Genomic DNA, 25,303 nt, shown 5'->3' with positions numbered 1-25,303 from the left:
AAAAATTATAATATAGTAGTATTTACTGCTGTATGATGGCATTATGAGTAATTTTTGTTTTAAATTTTCTTATATGTGTTTTCTCATTTTTCTAACAATTAACATACATTTTGGGGAGCAAATAATAATTTTTAAAAATATTTTTAAATGGAAATTCTTGAGGAAAAGAAACCACCAAGATTCCAGTGAAGGAGATTATAATGACAGCACACCATCATATCTGAGGAAGGTGTGAATAAATTGACAAGCAATGGCTGACAAAATGGAATATGCTGTAAGGTCAAAAGAGTTTCCCAAAACTGCAAACACTAAATTGAAACTAAAAATATCAATCGTATTTGTTTAAAAAAAAAAAGATAAAGCAAAAAATCAACAGTGTTAAATATAGACTAATATAAAACAATACAATTTTAGTCTAATTATGCAAATAAGGGATCATACTGCACAGGAAACTCACAAGCACAGAATTGAAAAGAAAAAGAAACTATGAATATGTGGGAAATAGAAAAGAGAAAATATTAGAAATGTAGAAACTGTAACTAAGGAAATGATTATAGGAAACCTTCTTGAGTTAAAGAAGAATCCAGCATGACTCATAAAAGGATCAATTCAGCAACAGTCCTTAAGAAAACAGAATGCTATGATTATTAAGGAGAAAGAAACATAAAAATAACCATATAAAAATTACATGAAATTTAAGTGCTAGAAAAGGAAGAGTTTGGGAGAAATCTTTAATAAGCTAAGAGAAATAATGCTATCACCATAAAGGCAGTTTCAAACCAAACTAACTTTCCTTTAAAGTTAAATGTTGTTTACAATTCTGAAAGTCCTGAAATAATTTCTAAGACTGTTTTATGCTGGCAAACTGGTATCAGAGACAGCAGGCTCAGGAAAGAAATAAAAATCAAATGTGAGAGAGTCAATCACTCATTTACTCATTCACTCCACACCTATTTATTGAGCAACTATGTGCTAAGCACTGCACTGCCTGTTGGAGAGGAGTAGTTAAGGACAAGATTAACTTGCAGCTGGTTTGTGGTGGCTTTATCTTATCTTCAGGGATACCTGGACATCTGGTAGTGACTCTTGGCCAAGATGGGATGAAATGCACTAACTTGTCATTAATAATGTATATTTAATGTCCCCTGGAGGCACTCCACATCAGTTTATTTACATTATTTATTGAAAATTTGCAGATTGCTAGTTTGTACCCGATATAAAAGACCCCTCAGAAGACTTGTGCCTTGACTCCCAAGACCAAGGTGTCTTGCCTGTATCTTAGTAATTCATAGTCTAAAGACAAAGTGCATCCTGTACAACTGAGAAAGGGCCCTGGGAGCCGTGCCTGGAAATTTGTATCTTTATATTTGCATGTGCTTTCTTTCTCTTCCTGAAAGAAAGCCTTATGTAGGCGAAGTCTTGTGAGTCTTTTCAATTATCTGACTTTATGTTGTAGCAGAGAAAAATGCTTCCATCCAGTAGGAAAAGGCGGGCAATAAGCAAAACAGAAAAACAGTATGTTATATAAGGATAAATGCTATGGAGAAAAACAAAGTAGGAAAGGGCTATAAGGAGTTCAAAAGAGGGGAGCCAGGGAAGGCTTTGCTGAGAAGATGACAATTTTGTGTGTATGTGTCTGAATTTTTAACACGAATGTTCTTTTTTTAAACTGAAATATAATTGATGCAGAATATTATGTTAGTTTCAGGTGTACTACACAGTGATTTGACATTTGCATGCATTATGAAATGATCATCGTGGTGAATCTAGTAACCATCTCTCCCTGTACAGAGTTATTACAATATTATTGACCATATTCTTTATGCTGAGAATGTGACATTTAAGCAGACATAAGGAGTAAAGGAATATACACACAGGTATCTGGGGGAAAAGGACGGCAGGCAGAGAAAACAAGTAGCAAAGGTCCTCAAAGGGAGGAAGCCAGGTTTGGAGAGCAAGCAGGCTAAAGGAGCTGGAGAAGAACAAATCAGGAAGAAAAGTAACAGGAGATGAACTCAGAGAGGTGATGGGGGATCAGATCAAATAAGGTGTTTTAGGTCACTGCCATGACTTTGGTTTTTAAGTAGAATGAGTTGGGAAGCCACTGGATGCCAGAAAAGTAGCCTCTTCAGAAGTGCACTTACAAGGTTTTCTCTAGAAACTCTGTCAAGAACAGAGTCTAGGTGGGCAAGGGGAGAAGCAGAAAGAGCAATTAAGAGGCTACTGAAATAGTCCAGATAAGAGATGGCAGCTCGGACCAGTGACATAAGAATGGTGGTGATAAGAAGTGGCTGGATGCTGGTTACACTTTGAAGGTAAAGCTGAAAGGATTTGCTGATGGATTACATGTAAGGTACAAGAGAAAAAGTGGACTCAAAGATGGGTGAATTAAAATAATTAGAGCCTACTGAAGAGCTCCACTTGAATACTCAATACGCCTCTCAAACTTAATCAAGCTCATCATCTTCACTAATGGAGCTGTTCCTCCTCCAGTGCTCTCTGTCTTGAGAGAGCAAGTTACTTCTGCCCAATTACCCAATGTAGACACTTAATGGTCATCCTTATTTTTGATTTTTTTCCTACTCCCTGATCTAATCAGTTCCTAAATCTTCCTTAAAATCTCTCAAGTCTGTTGAATTCTTTCCATCTTGAATGCTATTTTCTCAGTGCAGACCTTTACCTTGTCTTACCTGAACTACTAGAACAGGGGGGCAATAAAAAACAAAAAGACTCACTCAGCACCTGTATGTGCCAGGCAGCAGGCTACATGATTTACAATCACTATTTTTTAATCAAATCTTCCTAACTGATTTACTTGCCTCTAATCTTTCCACATTCTAATGTATTTTGCAAGAGCAATTTCCAAACAAAAATCTGATCATGTTATTCCACTGCTTCAAAGGCTCTGGGGTTTTTCACATGGTGATTCCTCTGCCTGGAGAATTCTTATATCATCATTTCTTTTACATTTTTATCTCATTAATATATGTATATTTAGCCATAGAACCTACCTCAAGGAAATCCTTAGGCGCATAAACAGGTCTGAAAAGGCTTAAATCTAGAATTAATAAGATAGATAAAATATCAGTTAATATATTATACTTACTGCTTATAACAAATTTTAATGGTTCTTTTATATGTTGCTGTGCAACTGATGAACTCAAACAACTGCAGAGTATCAATTGTTTGTCATACAAGGTGTTAAGTACTGGGCCAACAAGAATAAAAGTCTCTTTTTGTGACAGCCTAGATGACATATTCTAGAAGAAACTAAGAGTCCTCCTTTCATAAATTTGTAAGATTATTTGTAATTGAATTGGAAAACAATGTCAATATAATATGAAATTTCCATATGAGAATTCTTAATGTCCTTAGAATACAAACAATGCATTCTCAGTGAACTGCTGTCACTGTATAGTGAACTGTTCTCCGTTTTGAACTTCCATAATGCACTGCTTCGTTTATTACAAATGTATTTTTTGCCCTCCCACTTTTTTTAAGGAGTTGTGAGGAATTATGTACATATCTACCTAAATAATAACAAACATCTGTTTATCATAATAAAGGAGATATAGCTGTCACTCATTATACATTTATAAAATTGATTGACTGAATTTTAAACATTAAAATGAACCAAAATAAATTCTTAAAAACATTTTAGAAGTCTTAAAACTTTTCAACATTTAACCTGCCTTTAACATCTCAGTGTAATTAAAGCTTGAAAAAGATTTACCCTAATTGTAAGTCTGAGAAATCCACTGAATGACTTAATTTACTATTTCATAAAAATGTTTTCAAATGCTGCTTTAAAAAAAGATAAGTGATTTAAACATTCTCAAAATAATTGAGAACACTGACCAAAGTTAGAAATTTTTAAACTGCAAAATAGAGGTTTAAGCAAACAAAACAGAGGACAATAAATTAGTGGGGAGGGAAAGTTGCTATCTTCCCCCCGAAATTGTTAACATTGTTATTTTGGATCCACAATTAAGAAAGCATTTTTCACCCATTATCACATTTTGAAGAAAGTTTTCATATACCCGGTTCATCGGTTCCCATTTCATTCCATTTATTGAGAAGCTCTTTCTGTTCTCCAACTGGCCTCTAAAAAAGGTAATTTTAAAATTGGTTTCATTTTGTGAAGTTAGGCAATACAGCTGAAAAATAAGAATCAATACCTCATCTAAAAGCTTAAGGAAGCTACCATCACACAAGGAAAAATAATTTCATTACATATGGTGAGATTTTTTTTGGAATTACACTTAAATTATTATTATTTAACTATTACATTATATGTAGTCTCAAGGGTTCAGTTAGAACATGGTGTTAATGAGCCCAAGAATAGAAGGTAAATGATCTGTACTGGTCAGTAGAGGTTCACAAAGAAAAACTGCTCCTCAGCCACATACTACATCTCTTACCCCATCCCGCAATCTCAGAAAAGCACCCAAGGGGGACGGGCCAAGAGAGTGTGGCTGGGAGTCAGTAGCATCGTCTTCCTACATGAAAGACAGTATATTACACAATACTACATATTTAGACAGTTTTCCATATAAATTTATCTTTTTTATTTTTTACGCCATCCTTCTGGTGCCTTGAGTGACTTGTGCTGGGATATTATCCAAAGTACATCCACTACATCCTGCCTAAAAGCAGGGAATAAACAGCAGGTAGGGAGAATGAAGGGAAGAGAAACTTGTTCTCTCCTACTCGTGAGCAGCCAGGAGAATCCAGAACATTCCGCAAGTGGCTTTTCTCTCTTTTCTCATCTTTCCCCTCCCAAAGCCCAGAGTGACACATAAATGTTGAGTATTAGTTCTGCAGAGAGATGACAGCACATTCGAGCAAAGAGACTAAAGGTAACTAAGACCTTTGAAGTGCATTTATAACCTTTATAGCCAAACCTCTAAGTAAGCTGCACTGCAGAGCCTACGCTTTTTTCATTTTCAAGCTATAGGTTTACTACAAAAACTGTGACAGCATCCGTAATAGAAATCTATACAGAATACACCCACGTAATTGGCCTTCTATAGGTCAAAACAAACCGATATATTAGTAAAAAAAAAAAAAAATCTGCCTAACAGTTATACCTTCATGATACCTCCTAGTAGCTGATTCACAATGAAATACTTCAATGTTAAAAGTACCTTTCGTGCCAACGGGATACTCAGTTCAGTGCACATACTATTTAAACTCTTCAAAATTCTTTTTTCCCAACTTCCCTGAAACATAAGGAACAATCTATTATTTTTTTCTGGTTGACAATACCAAAACTGATAGTAAAAATTAAAGATACTATGAGTTACACAGAAATGGTGAAGATGGTTAAGATTGGTAATCTTTAGTCATTAGGTCACTCAACAAATATTGATTACTGCCTACCATGTGCCAGATACTATCCTTAGTGCTATGAAGGAAGCTGTGAGCAACAGGAGGCCTCAGACCTCACGGAACTGACATTCTAGTGGAGGATATGAATAAAGACAGATAAAAAACAATACATCAACAAGTCAGACAGTGATAAACATTATAAGGGAAAATAGCAGAAAATAAAAAGGTAAGTTAGATTTAAGCATTTTATAAATCCCATTAATGACCTAGTAAAATAAAATTTCATAGGAATTGTTATATTGTAATTTTTCCAAACATGGTATTTTACCCCTAAATACTTCAGCATGAATGTTCTAAGAATAAGAACCTTCTACATAACCAGAATACCACTGTCACATCTAAGGAAATTAACAATAATATTTTGTATCATCTAATATTTAGTCCATATACAAAATTTTCCAATTGTCCCCAAAATGCCTTTGTAGTTTTTTAAAAATCCAGGATCCATTAAATATCCATTCATTACATTACATTTGGTTGTTATGTCTCTTTCAGTGTAGCTTCATCTAGAGTGCCTTTGTCCTTTTCTTTTTCATATTGACTTGTTTAAGGAGTCCAGGCCAGTTATCTTTTAGAATGTGTCACAATCTGGGTTGGTCTTACTGTTTTTTCACAATGTTGATACACCTTCTTCTCCATCCCTTGTATTTCTTGTAAACTTGAAAGAATAAGTTAATTTGAATGGTCAGTCATAAATTGCTTATCCATATGTACCATTATTTTAGTAAGCTACTCTTTTTAATGGAAGCTAAAATGCCATAAGCTTTTTGGTCTTTTTTACTAAAATATACAGGCCACTTCTGACTCACTAAAACCAAAATAAAATAACATCAAAGCTCCAAAATTTAGATCAAGTGAGGAGAAAATGAGTTATATGCATTATTTATAAAGAACAGTTACAACCAGTTAATAAAAGTAGAATAATAATAGCTCCTTTACATGATTGTTATAAAGATTAAAAATGTAAAGTGCTTTGAACGGTAACACAATAATGATAATAGTAACCATTCAGTAACTGACAGCTTTTACTATCATCACTCACAGCTTCTTCTTTAACACACATATTTAAATACTTTACTCTGTATCTGGAAAGTACTCTCCATGCTCTGCTCCCATCCCAATATCCTTATTTCTACTTTATCTGAATACATTTTATTCACCTTTCAGGTCTTCACCTCTCTTAAGCCTTCTCTTACCTGGTCCCCCACCCCAGAGAGTATGAGGTGCCTTTGCTTATGGGTTCTCACAGCACCTCGTCCTCCACCTATCACAATACATATTACACTTTATCTAGCACATAATAATTTCTCAATACTTGAACAGATTTCTACTCTAAGCTATGTTGCAAGCATTTAAAAAACACTTTGATACAACTGCCTATGCAATCAGTGAACAGAAAAAAAATCACCTAGGAGAAATGCAGAGCTGTGTGAAATGCATAAGGCTTTGTTTACTAAATATAGAGAAATAGGTTTTTTAAGAATAAAAGAATACTGTTAATAAATTGCATGAAATATTCCACCCCCCCCCAAACTAATTCCATTTACTGGCTTATTTTTGATTCTCTCTCTCTCTCTTTTATAATTATAAATAATTCTTAGATCCAAAACTTAAAATTTGGGTACATTATTTATAACCAAACATTAATTACTGCAATACAACCCACTTCCACTCTCAACATCCTTATTTTCAATTTATCTGGATAAATCTTACTCAACTTTCAGATCTCAGCTTAAAAATAATCTCCTCTAGTAAGTCTTCTGTCACTTGCTCCCCCAACTCCATATTGTGGGGGGAGCAGGTATGAAAAAAGTTAATTTAAAAAATTTTTAATTCAGTCATTACTATAAAAATAATATTTATATAAAGATTAAAAACTCAACCCCTGAATTTATAATATTTATCCTATTATATGAGGGACTAAATTTCTAGCTATTGAATTATGGCTCTAAAAATCCTCATTTTCAAACACTAATAAAAGGGCTTCTGAGTGGATAAAAAGACAATATAACCCTCAGATATAAAAATAAAATTAAAATTACAATAGACATTTATGTGTGGCTCATAATATATACTGTACAAATTTTCAAGACTATAATATATAATTTTAATACAGCACAAAACCTACAAAAAACATTTAAAATAGAATGATACTTTCTGTAATTATATCTTGACAAGATATTCTGAGACATATTTAACTTATCCTTTAAAAAATTATTTTAACAAAAACATTTTTTCAGGTGTTTTCTATAAAGTACAATCTTAAGTGAATAATCATAATTCTCCTAAATGGATATCCCACTGTACCAAGTATTTCAATTTAACAAATTTAAATTTCATGTTAGATGTAAAGTAGAGAAAATAGTTAAGAAAAAAGTTACCAAGACAAGAAATTAGATATTAGAAGAAAGCATTTTGAATGAAGAGTTTAAGAAACAGAGCTGTGTGATTTACACGTGTTTACATGTTATTAATCCTGTGAAATATGTATAATTACCCTCATTTTACAAATGAGGAAACTTTTTAAAAGAACCCATGAGAGTAGAATGGAAAAAATATGAAGAACTAAAGCGACACAGAACAAATCTGTATTCAGTTATCATTTTGTTCTGTGCTCCACAGCTACAGCAGAAACTTGGAAATGATCCAGAGCAGAAGAACGAACACAACTAAAAACTGAGGGAAGGAAAGAGGAAGAAAATGTTTGAATCAGAAAAGTTCAAATTTTTATAGCCAGAACAGGGGAAATGAAGTGTAATAGCTGAATTTTCAAATAATAAAAAGACACTAATTCAACAAATATTTATTGGGTGCCCATTAAACATGCCACTAAAGGATGGATAAAACAGCATAGTGAGGGTGGGAAGGATAAGACAGAAACACAAATAGTATGGGACATGTTGCAAAAAGTTCATAAGGGCTGTATCAGTCTATAGATCATATACCACAGAAAACATAAAACAATAAGCAAAGAAACAGGAAGCTAGATATATCAAAACTTCTGGCAGACAACAGAACACATACCACTTCCTGGAAGTTCCTAAAGATAATCAAAGAAAGTGACCCTGTAGTTGGCCATGTCTTCCCTATTCCCTGTCTATACCTATGACCCAATGACAAGACTGGCAGGATTTTTCCAAGGTACCCCTTGTGAGAACTTCAGTCAGATTGTCTAAAGTCATTTCCATAGAAGTCTTGGATAAATCATTTCCACAGACGTCAGAAATAATAAGAATTTCCTGACAGTGAAGGGATGATCCAAGATAAGTATGCATTTTTTGGGGGGGGGAGGGTTGAGGGGAGGTAACTAGGTTTATTTACTGATTTACTTTTAGAGGAGGTACTGGGGATTAAACCTGGGACCTCATGCACGCTAAGCATATGCTCTACCACTTGAGCTATATCCTCCCCAGAAATCCAAGATGAAACTTGGCTGCTTTCCAGCTGGGTCATTGTTTAGGTTCCCTCAAGAACTCTAATCTTAATTAAGGGCTTCTCACTCATTCCTCTGTCTCAGTGACTAGCATGTATCGACTGCCTTCTATCTACACGGCACAAAGCTCAGATCAACGAGGAAGTATTATAAGAAGCACATAACCATTTAACACAAGAAAGAAACTTTCCAACAAGTAAAAAGATTTAATAAGAATGGGTTATGTCAGTGAAAATGTGAATTCCCTGTTTCCAGAAATTTTTGACCAAAAGGAGATGAACTCCAGAGGTTGGACTGGATAAATGTGAAGGTCCACATTAGCTCCAGTTTTATAGATTCTTAATTTTTTTCAGGTCCTATTTGTGAAAGTGAATAAATAAGCCCTAAGTCTCAAAACTAAATGCTCAAAAAAATCATAGTTATTCCTATGTTATTATTTGAGTAAAAATTCCAAAATATACCTAGCACCAAAAAAAAGTAGAGGTAGCAAATAAGTTATTGAAAAATGACAGTGCATTAATACAAAATAAGAAGAAAATAATAATTTCTACCCAAAAGACTTATGAAATACACTTTAAAATGTTATTTAAAAGGAAAATGAATGGCCTTTTACATTTAAAATGTTTAAATAGGAAGACATTACCTTTTACCTAAACCCATATCCTCTCTAAATGAAATTATTGTTGCTTTCAAATCAGTTTCCCTAATAATTGGAATCTATGGTATTAACTCAAAGGATTTCAAGAGTTTTATAAATAAGGTAACTTCTAAGCCATGAGAAGCAAAACAGTCACAAAGGAATTGCAATTGTATTGAAGTCTTTAAATGGGTATTAACTAGTACCTTGCTATTTTTTATAATAATGAAAGTAAATAAGAAGTCATTAAAAACTATGTAATAACTACTTAGCCTACAAAAAGTACAAAATTATAAAATTAAAAAATTAAAAAATTACCTTCTTCACTCTGAAAAGAATAAAGCAAAATAATTATAACCCAGCTATCTACTGGAAAAAGGTTTTTAATAATTCTTTGATTATAAAAGTAACACATTTATCAAGATAATTTGAAAAACAGAATAATATGTAAAGAATAAAATAATAAAAAAGCATTCATAAATTTCCATCAGCCAAAAATAACCCGTTAACATTTTATTCTTTTGATTTTTTTTCTATGCATGTGTGTGCACAATTGAGATCTATGTGTGTAGTCACACACACACATGCATATATATATTTAATTAAAGTGGAATTATATTGTTTTATAGTTTCTTTTTCTGTTTAAGATTATATTGTATGCAATTTCCTGTTTCATTATATTTCTTCAAAAATGTCATTTCTAGTACCCATATAACATTGTCTTTTAGAGATTCCATGTTATATTTAAGCAGGCCCTATTGCTACTCACTTAGACGCTTTTAAAGTTTTTACTTTTATTGAACGTAAATTTCTGTGATTCTTTCCTTTAGAAAGAAGTGAAATTACTAGGAATAAAGGTATGAATGTTTTCTAGAAGAGAAGATTTTCTATTTTTTGTTTATTCAATTCATTCATCATTAAAAATATATCTATATCTATATCTATATCTCTATATCTATATATAGATATATATATATATTGAGCATCTACCATGGGCCAGGCACTGTGTCAAATGTTGCAGATACAACTGTGAAAAGAGAGACACTGGTCCTGCTTTACAGAGACTACAGAATCTAGGTGATTTTACAGACAACCCGAGCCTTGTGGTAGGAAGTACAGGATGGAAGACTGGAGATACAAGATAAGTATCTGGGTATCTGAGATCTGGGGATCAGAGAGCCTTTATAAAGAAACTATCATCTAACGTAAGACCTGAAGAATGTGCAGAAGTTAGTCAGAAATTTGTGGGTTTTGAGGGGAGGTGGTTTTGGGGGTAGGAGCAGCAGCATAAGCACAGGTTCTCCTGCTTGGGAACAACTGAGGAGATCGAGTGTTAGAGACAGAGAGTGTGTGTGTGTGTGTGTGTGTGTGTGGAAGTGGGGAGAGGAGTAGCAGGAGAGGGAGGGACAGCGTGAGGAGCCAAGAGATGAGACTTGAACAGTAAAAAGGGGCAAGATCACTTATAGCCTTTTAAGCAAAAGTAAGGAATTGGAGCTCTATCCTAAAAGTCTTAGAAATTTTAGGAAAAGGAGTGGCAATACAGAAGGCAGATGAGGAAGGGGATGAGAACTGAAGTAATATAAAACTAGCAAAATTCTCATTTTTGCTAGGGTTCCTGGATTGACAGAGAACAGGATAAATTCAACCACACAGCATATCTTGAGTTTGCGTGAGAATTTCTAGACTGGATCCAGAAATAGGCTGAATATCATCAGGTGGTGTAGATTCTGGAGTGGCTTTCCAGGTTCAAATTCCAGGTCTTCCACTTAGTAGTTCTGTGAAGTTGGACCCATCTAAGACCATAAGAGTAACTCATCTCACATGGCTGGCATAAATACTAAATGAGTGAGCACTTTAAAAGCGCTGGAATGGTACCTGGCACATAATTAGAGCTGTATGTGCCTACAGGTATTATTTCACACGAAAACTTAAGCGCTTATATTTATCGTGCTGTGTATAGCTTCTTCATGCTGTTTTCTGTGAAAGGTGTAGCAAAATAGTCCCCAAACTATTTTACACGGAAATAGGTCACATAAATTTGAACAAAACTGGATTAAATAAAAATTAACAGTTTCTTTACTGCAGAACCTCGCTGAGACTTTAACAAGCCAAAATAAATTGTAAGCAACAAAATTAAGGAGTATCATATTAAAACCCAAAGTATAAAATAATATTCATCAGTCCATACTAATAGAAACAAATGATTGAATAAATAAATACATGGGGGAGAGGAGACAACTCTTCTATGCAGAAGAATTCCAAGTATTTTCTGTAGATACTCCCTCTTTAAGGAGGTGGAGCATAACTTCTCCATAAGTGTGAACTGTGACTACTCTCTTCTGGAGAGTACAGTATACACATGGGGGCAGGGAGAGTGACTTTGCAGTGGAGAAACCTTACAAACACTACCTCAGTCAGGCAATCAAGGTCAACATCAACAGTGACATAGCATGTTGCTAATATGTATCATGACATAATTTAATGAATATATATGGCACTTTATATCTGTGATCTTCCTCCAAAAACCCCACAACTCCAGTCTAAACAGGAGAAAAACATCAGACAAATTCCAAGAGAGGGATATTCTACAAAATACCTGACCAGTACTTCTCAAAACTGTCAAGGCCATCAAAAACAAGGAAAGCCTGAGAAACTTTAGCCAAGAGGAGCCTAAGGAGACATGACAACCAAATGTAACGTGGTGTCCTGGATGGAATCCTAAAACAGAAAAAGGACATTAGGTTAAAACTAAGGATATTTGAATAAAGTATGAACTTTAGTTAATAAAGTATTAAAATTGGCTCACTAATTGTAACAAATGTACCACAGTAATGTAAGATGTTAATAAAAGGGGAAAGTGAGTATAGGATCTATGGGAACTCTATACTATCTTCTCAATTTTTCTGTAAATATATAACTCTTATTAAAAAACAATCAAGTCTATTAAATATAATAAAATGTGATTCGCCAAGAGGAAGGCAGGGTGCCTCTATTCCCAAACTTATTTGTCCACAGAACCCCCTTTCATGGAGCATCTCTAAGGGCTAGGATTCAGCAGAAAACACTCTGGGAAAGGCTGATGAGGTATAAGAGGCCTCTTTGCCTCATAAGCCCAGAAAACTTCCTAACCCTCTTCCCCAGAGCACACAGCACTTTCTACTTTATGTTAGAGCTACATGTGTCCAAGTCTTATTTCAATTATTAAACCATGAAGTTACCCAAAGGCAGAATTTGTATCTAATTTATTTTTGAATCTCCATAGCACATAGCAGCATCTTCTACTTGTAGGCATTCAGTAAATATTTTTAAAATAAATATTATAATAATTGGTAGAAAAGATGGTAAATGCCTTTACTTATTAATTCATCATAAGCTTAATAAGTTCCCACTACATTAAAGGTCAGCACACTAGAAGTATGGGTATACAAAAGTATTTTAAAATTGGTACTGCTTTCAAGAGGCTTGTAGGAAAAGTCAGAAAGATATGTACAGAAATTATGATAACAGAATGTCATTTGTGATAAGGGCCATAAAATGATAGCATGCTATAAAAGTCCAAAAGAGGGGGAAATCCTTTTCAACATGGCTAATAACAGCCTCAGAGAAGAGATGCCATCTGAACTGACACAAAATAGATGAGATCTTCACAATGCAAAGCAGGCAGAAGGGCTTTCCATGAAAGAACCACAAAGTAAGGAAGGGCACAAATGACAGTTACAAGACAGCAGAGCCCGATACAGTGGAAGGAGCAGCTGGGGACAGGTAGTGAAACTCTTTTAAGAGGTGGGCTTTGGAGAAGGAACTTCATTTGTTAAGAAGCTGGCAGTCACTGGAGGTTTGCTAGAAGGCAGTGAGATACATTATAAAGGTTCATCTGCTCATCTTGATCATCACCATGATCACTGCGGTGATGGCCTTGGTAATAAAAAGTAAGGGAAGACCATATAATCTTCCTCCTAAGTATTCAACAGTTTGGGAGAAGAGAGAAAGTGGATGGTAGAAGTGACCTTGGGCTGAGGACTGGAATGGCAGACAGAATTGAAATCTAATGGGGAAAAAGGCATGAGGTGCAAGGGAGAACATGATGGAACAGCAGTCATTCAATACACGCTATGTAGCTTTCATGCAAAGACAGAACTGCCTGATAGAACAGGGAGCAGAAAACTAGACAATTAGAGGAGAACAAATATGGGAAGACAGGCAGACACTAACTGGTAGAAAAGGTATTTAGTGTGACCATGGCTCAAGAATCATTTACAGTTGACCCTGGAACATCTCAAGGGTTAGGGATGACAACCACTGCCACGATGCAGCGGCAAATCCAACTACAGTCTGAGAGTTGGGCCCCTGTATCTGCAGTTCCACATCTGCAGATTCAACCAACCCCAGACAGTGCAGTACTGTAATATTTTTTAGCACTGAAAAAAAATCTGTATATAAGTGAATTCATGCAGTTCAAACCCATGTTGTTCAAGAGTCAACTCCATTTCAGCAAATGTGGGCTAGGTACCATGCTTAGATGCTGAGAATAAAAATCACAGTCCCAGCTCTTAAAGAACTGAATCATTTAGTGCATGGATTTGCAAACTTTCTGTAAAAAGACAGACAACAAAAATTTTAGGATTTACAGGTCATAAGGTCTCTAATGCAACTACTTCACTCTGACATTGTAGTGCAAAAGCAGCCACAGACAAAATGTAAATAAAGGAGCAGGACTATTTCCCAATAAAATATATTTTATTAATTCATATAATTTTCATGGGTCACAAGATATAAAAATATTCCTAGCTTGCCAGCCACACAAAAACAAGTACAGGGCAGATTTGGCCTATGGGCTGAAACATGCCAATGCCATCTCTTGATCTAGTGGGTAAGTCTGGAGAGAAAGAGGACCATACATATATTTACACAAGACAGATACTTACCAGTCCTATATAGTCACAGCAATTAGCAGTAGACTTTAAGAATAGACCTATTACTTATCTCTGTATCTCTTCAGTCTTAAAAGGAAACCAACTTTTGTGTTTTGTTTCTTACACTTACGCTAAAACTGATACTTTCCCTAAAACAGAAATTTACAAACTTTGCCAAAAAATATTTAGACCCAAATTTTTAGTTTTATTTTCTTGAGTTTATATCTTTACAACAAAAGACCAAACAACTCTTTCACACATGTATTATTTAATGATTATGCTTTATGACGGATCGATAATAAATGTCTGATGGCTAGCCCTAAAGGTACCACCTAGAGATAGAAATAGATAACGTATTTCCTCAAATATCTCCATCTGTTTTGCTTATATTGCACCTTTCACCATCTAATTTTGAAGATTTTTTAAAATGAAAATAAAAGCAGAAAAATAAAAACCTGCCTAACATCCACTATCATGAAACATGGGAACTGAAAGCAGCAGAACACATCCCAGGAGCAGCAGAACTACCCTGACAATTGTTGAAGCTTGGTGATGGGTGTGTGGGAGTTCTTTGGGGGCATATTTGAAAATGTTCATAATAATTTCTGAGACTATGATGGCCTTAGGATGGCCATTAAACACCTCGGCAGTGGCAGTTAGAGTCCCCAGGACTGGGAGGAAGGCTTATGAACAGTGCTACTTCACAGCAGGTAGACCAGGCGATGCCAGGCAAAGGCCAGCGAAAACAATTAGGGGCATGTGACAGAATTTATAGGGAACAGCTTTTTACAGTTTTTCTGTTTAAATTATTTTATTTTATTTTATTCTTTTAAAGTGACTTTTAGTTGTTTTCAGTCCATTTTAGATACAAGGTTCATTTGAGTTTCGGAACAGAATACAATTAGCATTTAACAACCTGCTGTGAAAACAGACATATTTCAAATACAGTATCAGTAACACTGGTGTCAAAAGTCAAAATGTTGAGGGAAGAGTGAGTCAGTTCATTCCCATTTCATTCATTTAAGATCACAGAGCATGAGGAACAAATGGTTGTATAATACTCTTACCATATTTGAAATTTCAGGCCAGTACGGCACATGATTTTTTTTCTTCTACTCAGTATTTTCAGGATCACTACAGTTAACTAAGTGTGATCGTTGGTTATGGAAAGTAGAAAGAAAGCGTATGCAAATACTGTTCACATCACTTCAGTGGTCTTTACCCAGTCTTTCATACAATAAACATAGTCCTGATAGTAATAAGGAACTTCTGCCCTGCAGTATATAACTTTGTATGGAAGAAGAAAATTAAAATGAACCATAGCCCACCTGTGCTTTCCTCATATACACCAAAGGCTCTTTAAGATGTTCGGGAGGCGCAGCAGGATGACTAGGTAAAGGAAACCTAGGGATAAAAGGAGGGAGCTCAATATCATACGTTACTCTTGACAATTAGTCAGTTCTCTTGGTTAGAAATTACTTACCTCTGAGGTCCATGATATAAATGGAACAGAATGAGCACTTTTATGTGCCTACACAAGGTACAACAACCTAATAAAATTTTAATTCTTATCCTACTAGTACTGTAGTTTTAAATTAGCAATTTAATGATTTACTAAAAATTAAAGTACATTCATAAATTGAGGTAATTTTTAAATTATTTACCTCTGTAAATGCTCATATGAAAATTATCACAATGGTTCATTTTAGTATACAATATTATATCACTAATTTTTTTTAAGTCTAAAGTCTAAAAAAAATCCATTAACTGACCAATATGTCAAATCTTCTCATTTCTCCCAGTTCCCTTTTCCATAGGATTATATATATTTTTACATAGTTGAAATGATAGTGTAAAAATACTCCCTTTTCTAATAGCCATATTTTAGTATATAATAAATTCATAAATTTAATAAAAATTTAAACATTTAATATCTTATAAATTCTTCCTGTTTTCAAAGTAAAATTATATCTTATATTCAAAATGTATTGTTTTTAATAAGAAAACAGATTTATTTATTCAACAAGTATTTGAGTCATTCTAGGTACTAATACTAAGTATATGGTAGGATTAAGACAGTGTCTCCTGTTCTCATGTACCTAATATTCCTGAGAAGAAAAATAGTATTTACAAAAACAAATCAATAAATAGAACAATATCAATAAGTAATAAGTGCCATGAGAAAATGAGAGCAGAAAATAGAGTCAAAAGTGATTTGGAAGGCAGGGAAGTTGTCTAGGAAAGCTCATATTTGAGCCAAGACATGAGTGAAGAGGAGCCAACTCTTCAAAAATCTGGGGGAAGAATATTCCAAGCGAAAGGTAAGAAAGCACAAGACTCTGAGGTGGGGAAGGCGGAATGCCTAAAAATCAGAGACAGCCAGGATGGTTGGCATGTAATGGCTGAGACACAGAGTGATGTACAATTATAGAGAAAGCAACAGGAAAATACAGTAATTTAACATTTACTTAGAGGTTTCAATCTCTTTCACAACAACATATAACTCCCATTGAACTTAGTCATAGAACTTGTACCTATAGCAAAGCAACCATGTTTTAACAATCAAAAACCCTACACTGAATTTTCAAGAAATTCCTCTTCTAAAAGGGGACATCAGCACATAGAGGGTTAATGATATGCCAAGTCTCTTGCACCTATCCCAGAATCTAAGCATAAAAGATTCAAAGATCCATAAGAAACATTTCTGGAATAGAAAAAGCCAACCTATCCTACCAAATCAATAAGGCAATTTCACTAACTGATTATTCCTGGCTAGTAGTTCTTTCTATGAAAATCTGTATTCCATGTACCTAAATAAATCACCTTTCCCCACTCACAAATGAAAAAAAAAATGATAATCTCTGGATACCTCAGTATATCTTCTTATATGCAAGATAGCTGAAAAGCTACATATTTTATACCACTCCATACATCATTTGTAAAGAGACATGTGGTTTATAATTAAATATAACTCTAAAATCTTTCCATTTTAATGGTAATTATTTCTAAATTTAATAAAACTTAGAAATTTAAGACTGAAACTAGAGAGCACTTACTGATGATCTTAACAGTTATTTAATTAATGTTCAAAGAAATTTATCCACAAAAACAGGTAACAAGAAGTGGCAACCCTAAAATCATTCACATTGAAACCAAAATAAACTTAGGTATTTATTCATTTGTAAATATTTAATGAGCACCTACTAAGTGTTCGAGGTAATACAGATACAGCAGTGGACAAAGCATGTTAAAATCTCTGTTCTCATGGATTTTACATTTAGTGCACAAAGTGATGAGGATCAGCAGACAGGAAGAAAGCAGAAACCTGAATATCACTCTTGACTCCTCTCTCTTCCTGTCTCCCTAAATCCCCATAAATACTTCTCATCTTTTTCTACCCCAGTGACATTGTTTTAGGCAACCAACATTTCTTGCCTGCATTCATCTGACAGATTCATAAGCAGTCTCCCCTGCTTCCACACTATTTTCAAACTGCCAACTGGCCTGTCTGTTAGTCAGGAGCAGTATCTTCCTTATTCACCAGTGACTGTACTTCCAGTGTCTAACATAAGGCTTGGCACATATTAGATACTCAGTACATTGCTAAATGAATAAAATGCAAGTGTGATCATGTCACTGCTCTGCTTAAAATCCCAAAATGGCACCCAAATGCTTTTAGGATCCAGCCTACAAATCCTTGAGTAAGAAGTGCATCCCTGCCTACAGATCTAGCATCATCCTTTCCTATGCCCCTTTCCCCTCTACCATCCAGCCATACAACTTTTGTTCCTCCAATATACCACATTCTTTTACATCTCTAAACCTCTGTTGTTCCCTTGTGCCTTAAGCACTTTTCTTCTTTACTCCTCCTGACTAACTCTGGTTAGCTTTGTGATCTCAGTCTGAATATTATTTCCTCTGGTAAGTTATCATGACATCCCCAATGTGAGTTAAGTGACTGCCCTATGTACTCCTTGTACTTACCCTATTATAGCACTTATTGTATTGAATTGCAATCATCTCTTTGAAGTCTCTGTGACCCACCAGGACGGAAGCTCCATAAAAGCAAAGACTATCTACCTTGTTCATTAGCCTCAGCACCTAGCTCCGTACATAACGCATAACAAGCACATAGTAACATTTAAAACTAAGAAAGGAGAAAAAACTTTTTAAATCTACTTTTATATATAGTGGCTAACATTTGTAAATGTCAAACTCCAGAAATTGACACATTGTAACTGACTGTACTTCAATGAAAAAAAAAAAAAAACAGAAATAAATAAATAAAACTAAGAGGGCAAAGAAGAACTATAATTAAGACATTCTGGAGGTGCCCAGGTCTACTACTTGAGGACTCTTCCAGGAACATATGAATGTCTATAAAGACTTACCCTACCTCATGGTCTAGTATAAGGTACATCATCTAAAATCTTTCCATTTTCAGCTCTTATACTCAGCACATATACCCTCCAAGGTATGGCAGACACTTGCATATAGCTACTTAACAGTAGGCTATGGTATATGTTTTTATAATATATTCATATATAGAAAGTTTAAAAAGGTTTATCTATTTCTCTAATTCATATTCCTTAAAGGAAAATAATAGGTCTTCTAATTCTTTATAAACTGCTCTACACAAAATAAAATAAAGACTAGGATACAGAAAGAACTTGGTACATTTTCAATGTAAAGGCTTTCTTAAATCTTTACAGTAAGTTTAGGATTAATAATTATGCTGTATTTCCTCAATTCAACAAATCTTTATTGTGCTAGCATTGGTAGGTGACAATAACTACTTGCTGACTCAATGTCATTTATTTGATGCTACAGGAAATATTGAAAGAAATTTAAGACAAAATTCTTGTTTAGAAGACTTTTAATCTAGGTAAGAAATAAGATACAAATATATGTGAGATGTAGTAAAACATATGGGCTTTGGAATCAGACAGCTAGAGGTAAAGCCCTAGCGCTGCTACTTACTAGCTATGTCATCTTAAGCAAGTTACTTAAGTGGCCTAAGACTCAATTTTCTCTTCTGTAAAATGATGATAATAACAAATTCTACTTCACAGGGTGGTTATGAAAACTACATTATATACAGCAATGCATATAAAGTGCTTAGCACAGAGCTGAACATAAAATAAGCATTCAGTCAATGTAAATTATCATTAACATAATGTTAAGTGGTTATTAACACAATAATAATTAAACAAAGTAGGCAACCTGAAGTGGGAAGAGCTAACCTGGGCTACAGTTACAAGTTTCATGTAACAACAGAATACAGAAAATTTTCTGCTATATTTGTTAAATAAAATATGACTAAAATCTTTGGAATGTTTACTAAAATAAGTAAAATGACATGAGCAATTTTCAGGCATGAGCTGTTTAACCCATGTGTCCTTCTATTAGGAATGAGAATTTTTTTTCAGCTCCAATTATTTAACTTAATGAATATTTATACTTTCTGCTTTCTTTACTTATCCATCTAACGGTTTCTGCCAATGAAAAACACAACAGAACATGCTAAGTCCACTTTATTCTTCTGATTTATGTCAGGAAACACACCTTCCCCCACTCTGGATGTGCCCTTTCATCTGAAGAGTTCCTCACTGTAACATTCTTGGCCTCTCTCCAAGGCTTAAATCATTACACCACAGATGAGGTTTAATGCCTTATCCAACTTTCAAATTTTGAAGGAATAAACTGAACATGTTCATCAATGCTACTTAACTAAAAGGTAAAGTCTACTTAAGTCTAGAGTTCAGTTAAAGAGCTTATTCTGCTCTTGAACTAAGCTATGTCCTCCTACCTAGTCTTTACCACAAATAAGAGTATGCTTTTGATCTCCCATTTGCCTTTACATTTTATCTTATTACTCAGTTTGTTCAGAATCCAAGTGAGGAAAAAGGTAGTTTTTACTGAACCCCTTCAAATATCCCTAAAAGTTATTAAAAAATAACTACTTATGTCTATTATGTAGGATATCAAAGACATGTCAGTGAATGAAATGCCCGTCCCTGGCACCAAGCAAAGAGGCACCCTGTAGCACAGCACAGCTTCCGGGAATGCATTATACCACAAAAAAGCAATCATCACTAGTATCTCCTCAGATGAGAATCTAATGTTCGGAATTATACACAACAGATGCTTTTATTCTGCTGGTATCAGAGACAAAGACACTGAAGTCACAAGCTTTAACAGGGAAGAGAGAAATCACCGTGTCCGTATTAGTTTAATCAACTCATGGCGTCTCTACTACATTTGTGGAATTTTAAAACTTTACTTGTTATGATAACTGTCTTTTCCTTTGGTGACTAGAACCAAAGGTATGGTCACAGTCAACTTTAGTTAATAGATAACACTTTATTTGCGATTTTAAGAGTTCAAAAACCAACTTGGAAGATGGCAATAAGCAAAGAAGCAAATACTAATTTTAAAAATGTGTCTAAGCACAAATCCACAGGCATTCATCTGAGTCTCTTTGTTTCAGAAACAATTCAGGTAAACAAGGTTATCTCGTTTCCCAGTTATCAGTAGATTAGAAAGAGCAAATTAGAAATGGGAGTGTGAGAAACTAGAGAATGCTAGAGACACAGCTAACTGATAGCAGGAAAAAAAAAAAAAGGACATAAGAATTCTATTAGATTATTAACTCCATGAGGGCAGAAATTGTGTTTATTGTTCTGTGCTATATTCCCAGTGCCTAGGATGGCGCTAGCAGTAAGTAGTTAATGAATAATGGAACACTGAACAAACTAACGCTAACATTCAGGATCTGTATTTTTTGTAATGACAAATAGTTCTACACACTTCAACAGACTCTCAGGACAAATCCAGATAAATAAAAACATTGATGTTCTTAATAAGGACGTCATTTTTTCAAGGAAAAAAAGTTGTGTTTAAAATGGTCAGTTTATAAAGACAGAAAAAGGAAAATAAAAAGAACATTGGTAAGTTTAAATTATCTGAAATATTAGCTTATGAGAAATATCATTCCCTAATCATACTGGTTAAATGAATTGTTAATATATAAATTTTTTGGCAGTAAAAAATCCCCACCTCTTTATTATTAATTCTCAGGCAAGACTGTAATTTTTAATAGTGTTAATGTACTTGAAAGCCATATAAATACTAAGAAGTAATAACAATGAGCACACATAGCAATACAACATTCACTACTTACAAAGTAAATACAGCTAAACATAAGAGGATCTCAAAATAGGTAGGAAAAACTCACACACTCAGTTCACTATATACAGCATTCTGAAGCTTCTTCTCCCAACCTATTTTTTTTAAAAAAAGGAATAAAACATACAAACATATTAGTGTTTTAAATAAACATACATTATAACTAAACTTATCTCACAAAAACTAACATCATATTCATTTGTGAAAGGATTTTATCAACTGCCAATTGCTGTGTAAAGTGTTATATTAAGGAATTATTCCCTATATATTTGCCAATATCCCTTGGCTAACACTAAATAGCGAAGTCATAAACATGATACTATTTTGTGAGTAAAACTATGGTACCCTTTTCTTAAGATGGGAGGAACATTTCCTTCTTCCACTGTTAAGGTACTCATTCAATGAACATCAAAATCTTTGGCTATTGTACTACCAGAGCTATGAGGAATGTGCCAAGGACAGGGCAAGAAACAGCCAGGCACTTGACAAAGATCACAAGTAATTCGTTACAATTAACTAGTCAGTAAACTCCTCAACAAGAGAAGACGACTATTACGAGGCACCACCAGTCGGATCAGTTAGTTTGGCTGCTAACTAGTTGAACTTATCTGGGTAAGTAAACCATTTAATATCTCAGTTCCCATGTGCAAAGGCTGCTAAACAGGTTGATTTAAAAAAAACAAAAAAGGAGGGGGAGATTTTCTCCTGTTTTCTTTGAAAGGTAGAAAAGAGGAGAGAAAAAAAGTATAGAAGAAAAAAAGCCACAAATGAATGGTAAAAGACAGGTCACTTAACTAAGGAGATTCTTAATACATTCAGGATATAGCTTGACCATGAAGGTAAACAGTATTTAAAACAGACTAATGTAAAGCAGTCATTCTCACAGTGCTCTGAATTTTTGCAGCATTCTATTGAAATGTCTGAAAGTTCTAATTCTCCCCAAATAGAAACTTATCCAGCCATCATTTCACAATTTTGAATGAGTAGTTAGAAGGCTAGGGATACAATATTTCCTCAAATAAATTATTTCCTTATTTTGCCTTAAAGAATTAGAGGGGAAAAAAAACAACTTACAAACCTGATATTTTAAAGAATTCCTTAATATCTTCTTTTAGTGATTCAAGTTTAATCTCGGGTCTCTGAAGACTGGCCTAATTTTAGAAAGAAGAGGAAAAAAGAAGAAGAAAGCAAAAGACAGAGGTCAAAAGTAAGTTATTTGGGATGATATTTAATGCTAATGAAATTTTTAAAAAGGAATGTCCAAATGTGCATACTGTTTTAAAAATCCGCCTTGAGGTCAGACCACCTGAGCATCTGGAATAGCTCATAAGAGAAGACTTTTTCACCGACTCTTAAAATAAGGATCTGTGATAGTATACTGCAGTCTACTTAAAATATTAAAACTTGAAGCTTTTGAATAGTTAAAGTCTTCATCTAAGGCTTTTATTTTTATGAATACTTAACATCTATTTTTCTAACAGGAAAAATACTTAGATTTTATCAATTCATTCTCTTAGTATTATATTCAACATATATGGCACCTACACCTAATGACTAAAAACCTTCCTGCACCCATATAACTGGATCTTTGAACAATATCATCCTCTAGGATTGCTGCTCTGTAAGCCTGCATTTGTTGTACATATTTACAGAAAACACATAAAACTACTCGTTCACAAATGCTTATTAGTATCTCTTTCATCTTCAAGTGCATGCTTTCTATTTCACTGGTTTTTCACACTAATTTTTATCAAAAATAACAATTTCTCCAACTTAATATGCCTTTAATTACCTTCAAAGTGTTGGTATTTCATCACTTAGATCTTTCTATCAAGTTCTGGAAGCATATTTCTTAAGAAGGCATTTCTACTAGGATCTCTCATAAACATTTCAAATCTAAGAAATCAAAAATTGATCTTATCTTCCACTCACCATCTTTCTCATCCCCTTCTATTTTTAATCCTCATCCATGAAATTACTGTCTACCAAATCTTCCAAGTCAGAAAATTCAGTTATTCTCATTTCTACTCTAACTCTTCTAGGATTCAATCTCTTTCTGGGAAGATGGTATTGGTGGTAGTGAGGTTTTTTAAATCTACCTGATCTCCACATAAAAACAGACCAAGCAACTAGACAGCAAAACCAAAATCACATGGAAAATATTTACAACAAAACTTGTTGATAAGCTATTCCCCACAAGTGTAAAACACAAGCAGCTGGGAACAAACCAACAGCCACAACGGTATTAACATTTATACAAAAAAAGCAGAGGGGTGTCTGATGGATATGAAAAGAGAAGAACCCCAAAATAGCCAGGAAGTACTCACTGGACCATATGATGAGCTAATTTTAGAACAGTAGCTGACCCTGGGAGGGGTTTTGTCTAATCCAATATAAGAGATGAGGTCTAAAGACCCCTGAGCAACCTAGCATCTTTGAATTCTCGAAACTGACCAGCCAGGGCTCCATTTCTCTCTTTCTGAGGAGAAAATTTTGGTAGAGTAATAAAAATTGAGGACGTCAAGGAACCACCTTATTACCCTGAAAACTTGGTAAATAAATGAAAAGGCATTTATCTAGCCTGCCATTCCTATAGGAACTGTACCACTGGGTAACCAAATAATAGATAAAGGGAAATGTGTCTTTATAAAAGTATTCCAGCTAATAACTAAAACAGATATGATATAATTAGAATATCACCATATTGTAACCCCTAATCAATAAATTGTTTATTTATTGTATGAAGTTCCTCAAAAATGGAAAAATTTGAATTACTATATGATCCAGCAATTCCAATTCTGCATATATACTCATAAGAACTGAAAGTCGGAACTTGAACAGATATTTGTACACTCATAGTCATGGCAGCATTATTCACAATAGTTAAAATGTGGAATCAACCCAAGCATCCACAGATAAATGAATGGATAAAGAAAATGCAGTATGTACCTATAATGGAATACTATTCAGCCTTTAAAAAGGGAAGAAAATTCTGACACATCTATAACATGGATAAACCTTGAGGACGTTATGCTAAGTGAAATAAGCCAGTCACAAAAAGACAAATACTGTATGATTTCACTTATATGAGGTACATAGAACAGTCATATTCGTAGAGACAGAAAGTAGAATGGCAGTTGCCAGGGACTGTGAGGAGGAGGGAATGGGGAGTTATTGTTTAATGGGTACAGAGTTTCAGTTTGGGATGATGAAAAAGTTCTGGAGATGGATGATGATAATAGTTGCACAACAATGTGAATGTACTTAATGCCACTAAACTATACACTTAAAAATGGTTAAAATGGTAAATTTCATGTTTATTTTACCACAATAAAAATATTTGTTAACTCATTTTAAAATAACAATATAAACAATATATTAACCTAAGTACTTTGATTTAAAATAACTATTTTCAGAAACAAAAATTAGTGGGGAAAAAAGGCTTGTTTTACATTTTGCAAATCTCTTTGATGTTTGGATTAGAAGACAGCTGGATTCTTCAATCTGTTGTGATATTCCATCTATAGTACTAGGTTGTTTTGATTGATATATATGAAAATCAATGTCACACAGATATGCAACTGGAAAAGGGAAGGATATTTTAGTATCCATTTCAGACACTGTGGATATACTCCTTTGATAGTACACTAAAATTTGACAAGTAGTAGTGTCCTAAAAATTAGCTGCAATGCGGAATCTGAATATCAATAACGTTTTCGTATTTTATTACATACATATATA

At 34.2% G+C, this 25,303-nt stretch overlaps 1 protein-coding gene across 8 annotated transcripts in view; it reads right to left on the bottom strand.

The window, feature by feature from the left end:
• TBC1D19 (TBC1 domain family member 19) overlaps positions 1-25,303 on the bottom strand; it is a 138,044-nt gene that overhangs the window by 89,208 nt on the left and 23,533 nt on the right. For 4 of the 8 annotated variants that reach the window (XM_032495330.1, XM_032495325.1, XM_032495314.1 and 1 more), the window contains exons 3-8: positions 22,641-22,713; positions 21,612-21,657; positions 15,703-15,778; positions 5,148-5,222; positions 4,041-4,104; positions 3,012-3,058 (exon numbers count right to left, since the gene is read on the bottom strand). In XM_032495330.1, the coding sequence (XP_032351221.1) occupies positions 3,012-3,058; positions 4,041-4,104; positions 5,148-5,222; positions 15,703-15,778; positions 21,612-21,657; positions 22,641-22,713 (381 nt within the window). Of the gene's footprint in view, positions 1-3,011; positions 3,059-4,040; positions 4,105-5,147; positions 5,223-5,382; positions 7,131-12,057; positions 12,180-15,702; positions 15,779-21,611; positions 21,658-22,640; positions 22,714-25,303 lie in introns of those variants that run through there. The other 4 variants (XM_032495338.1, XM_032495342.1, XM_032495346.1 and 1 more) reach the window with 4 other exon arrangements.

The sequence above is a fragment of the Camelus ferus genome, chromosome 2 (genome assembly GCF_009834535.1).
Source record: "Camelus ferus isolate YT-003-E chromosome 2, BCGSAC_Cfer_1.0, whole genome shotgun sequence".
Taxonomy (NCBI): Eukaryota; Metazoa; Chordata; class Mammalia; order Artiodactyla; family Camelidae; genus Camelus; species Camelus ferus.
The sequence above is the reverse complement of the archived record's forward strand: the minus strand, read 5'-3'. Positions and strand labels throughout refer to the sequence as shown.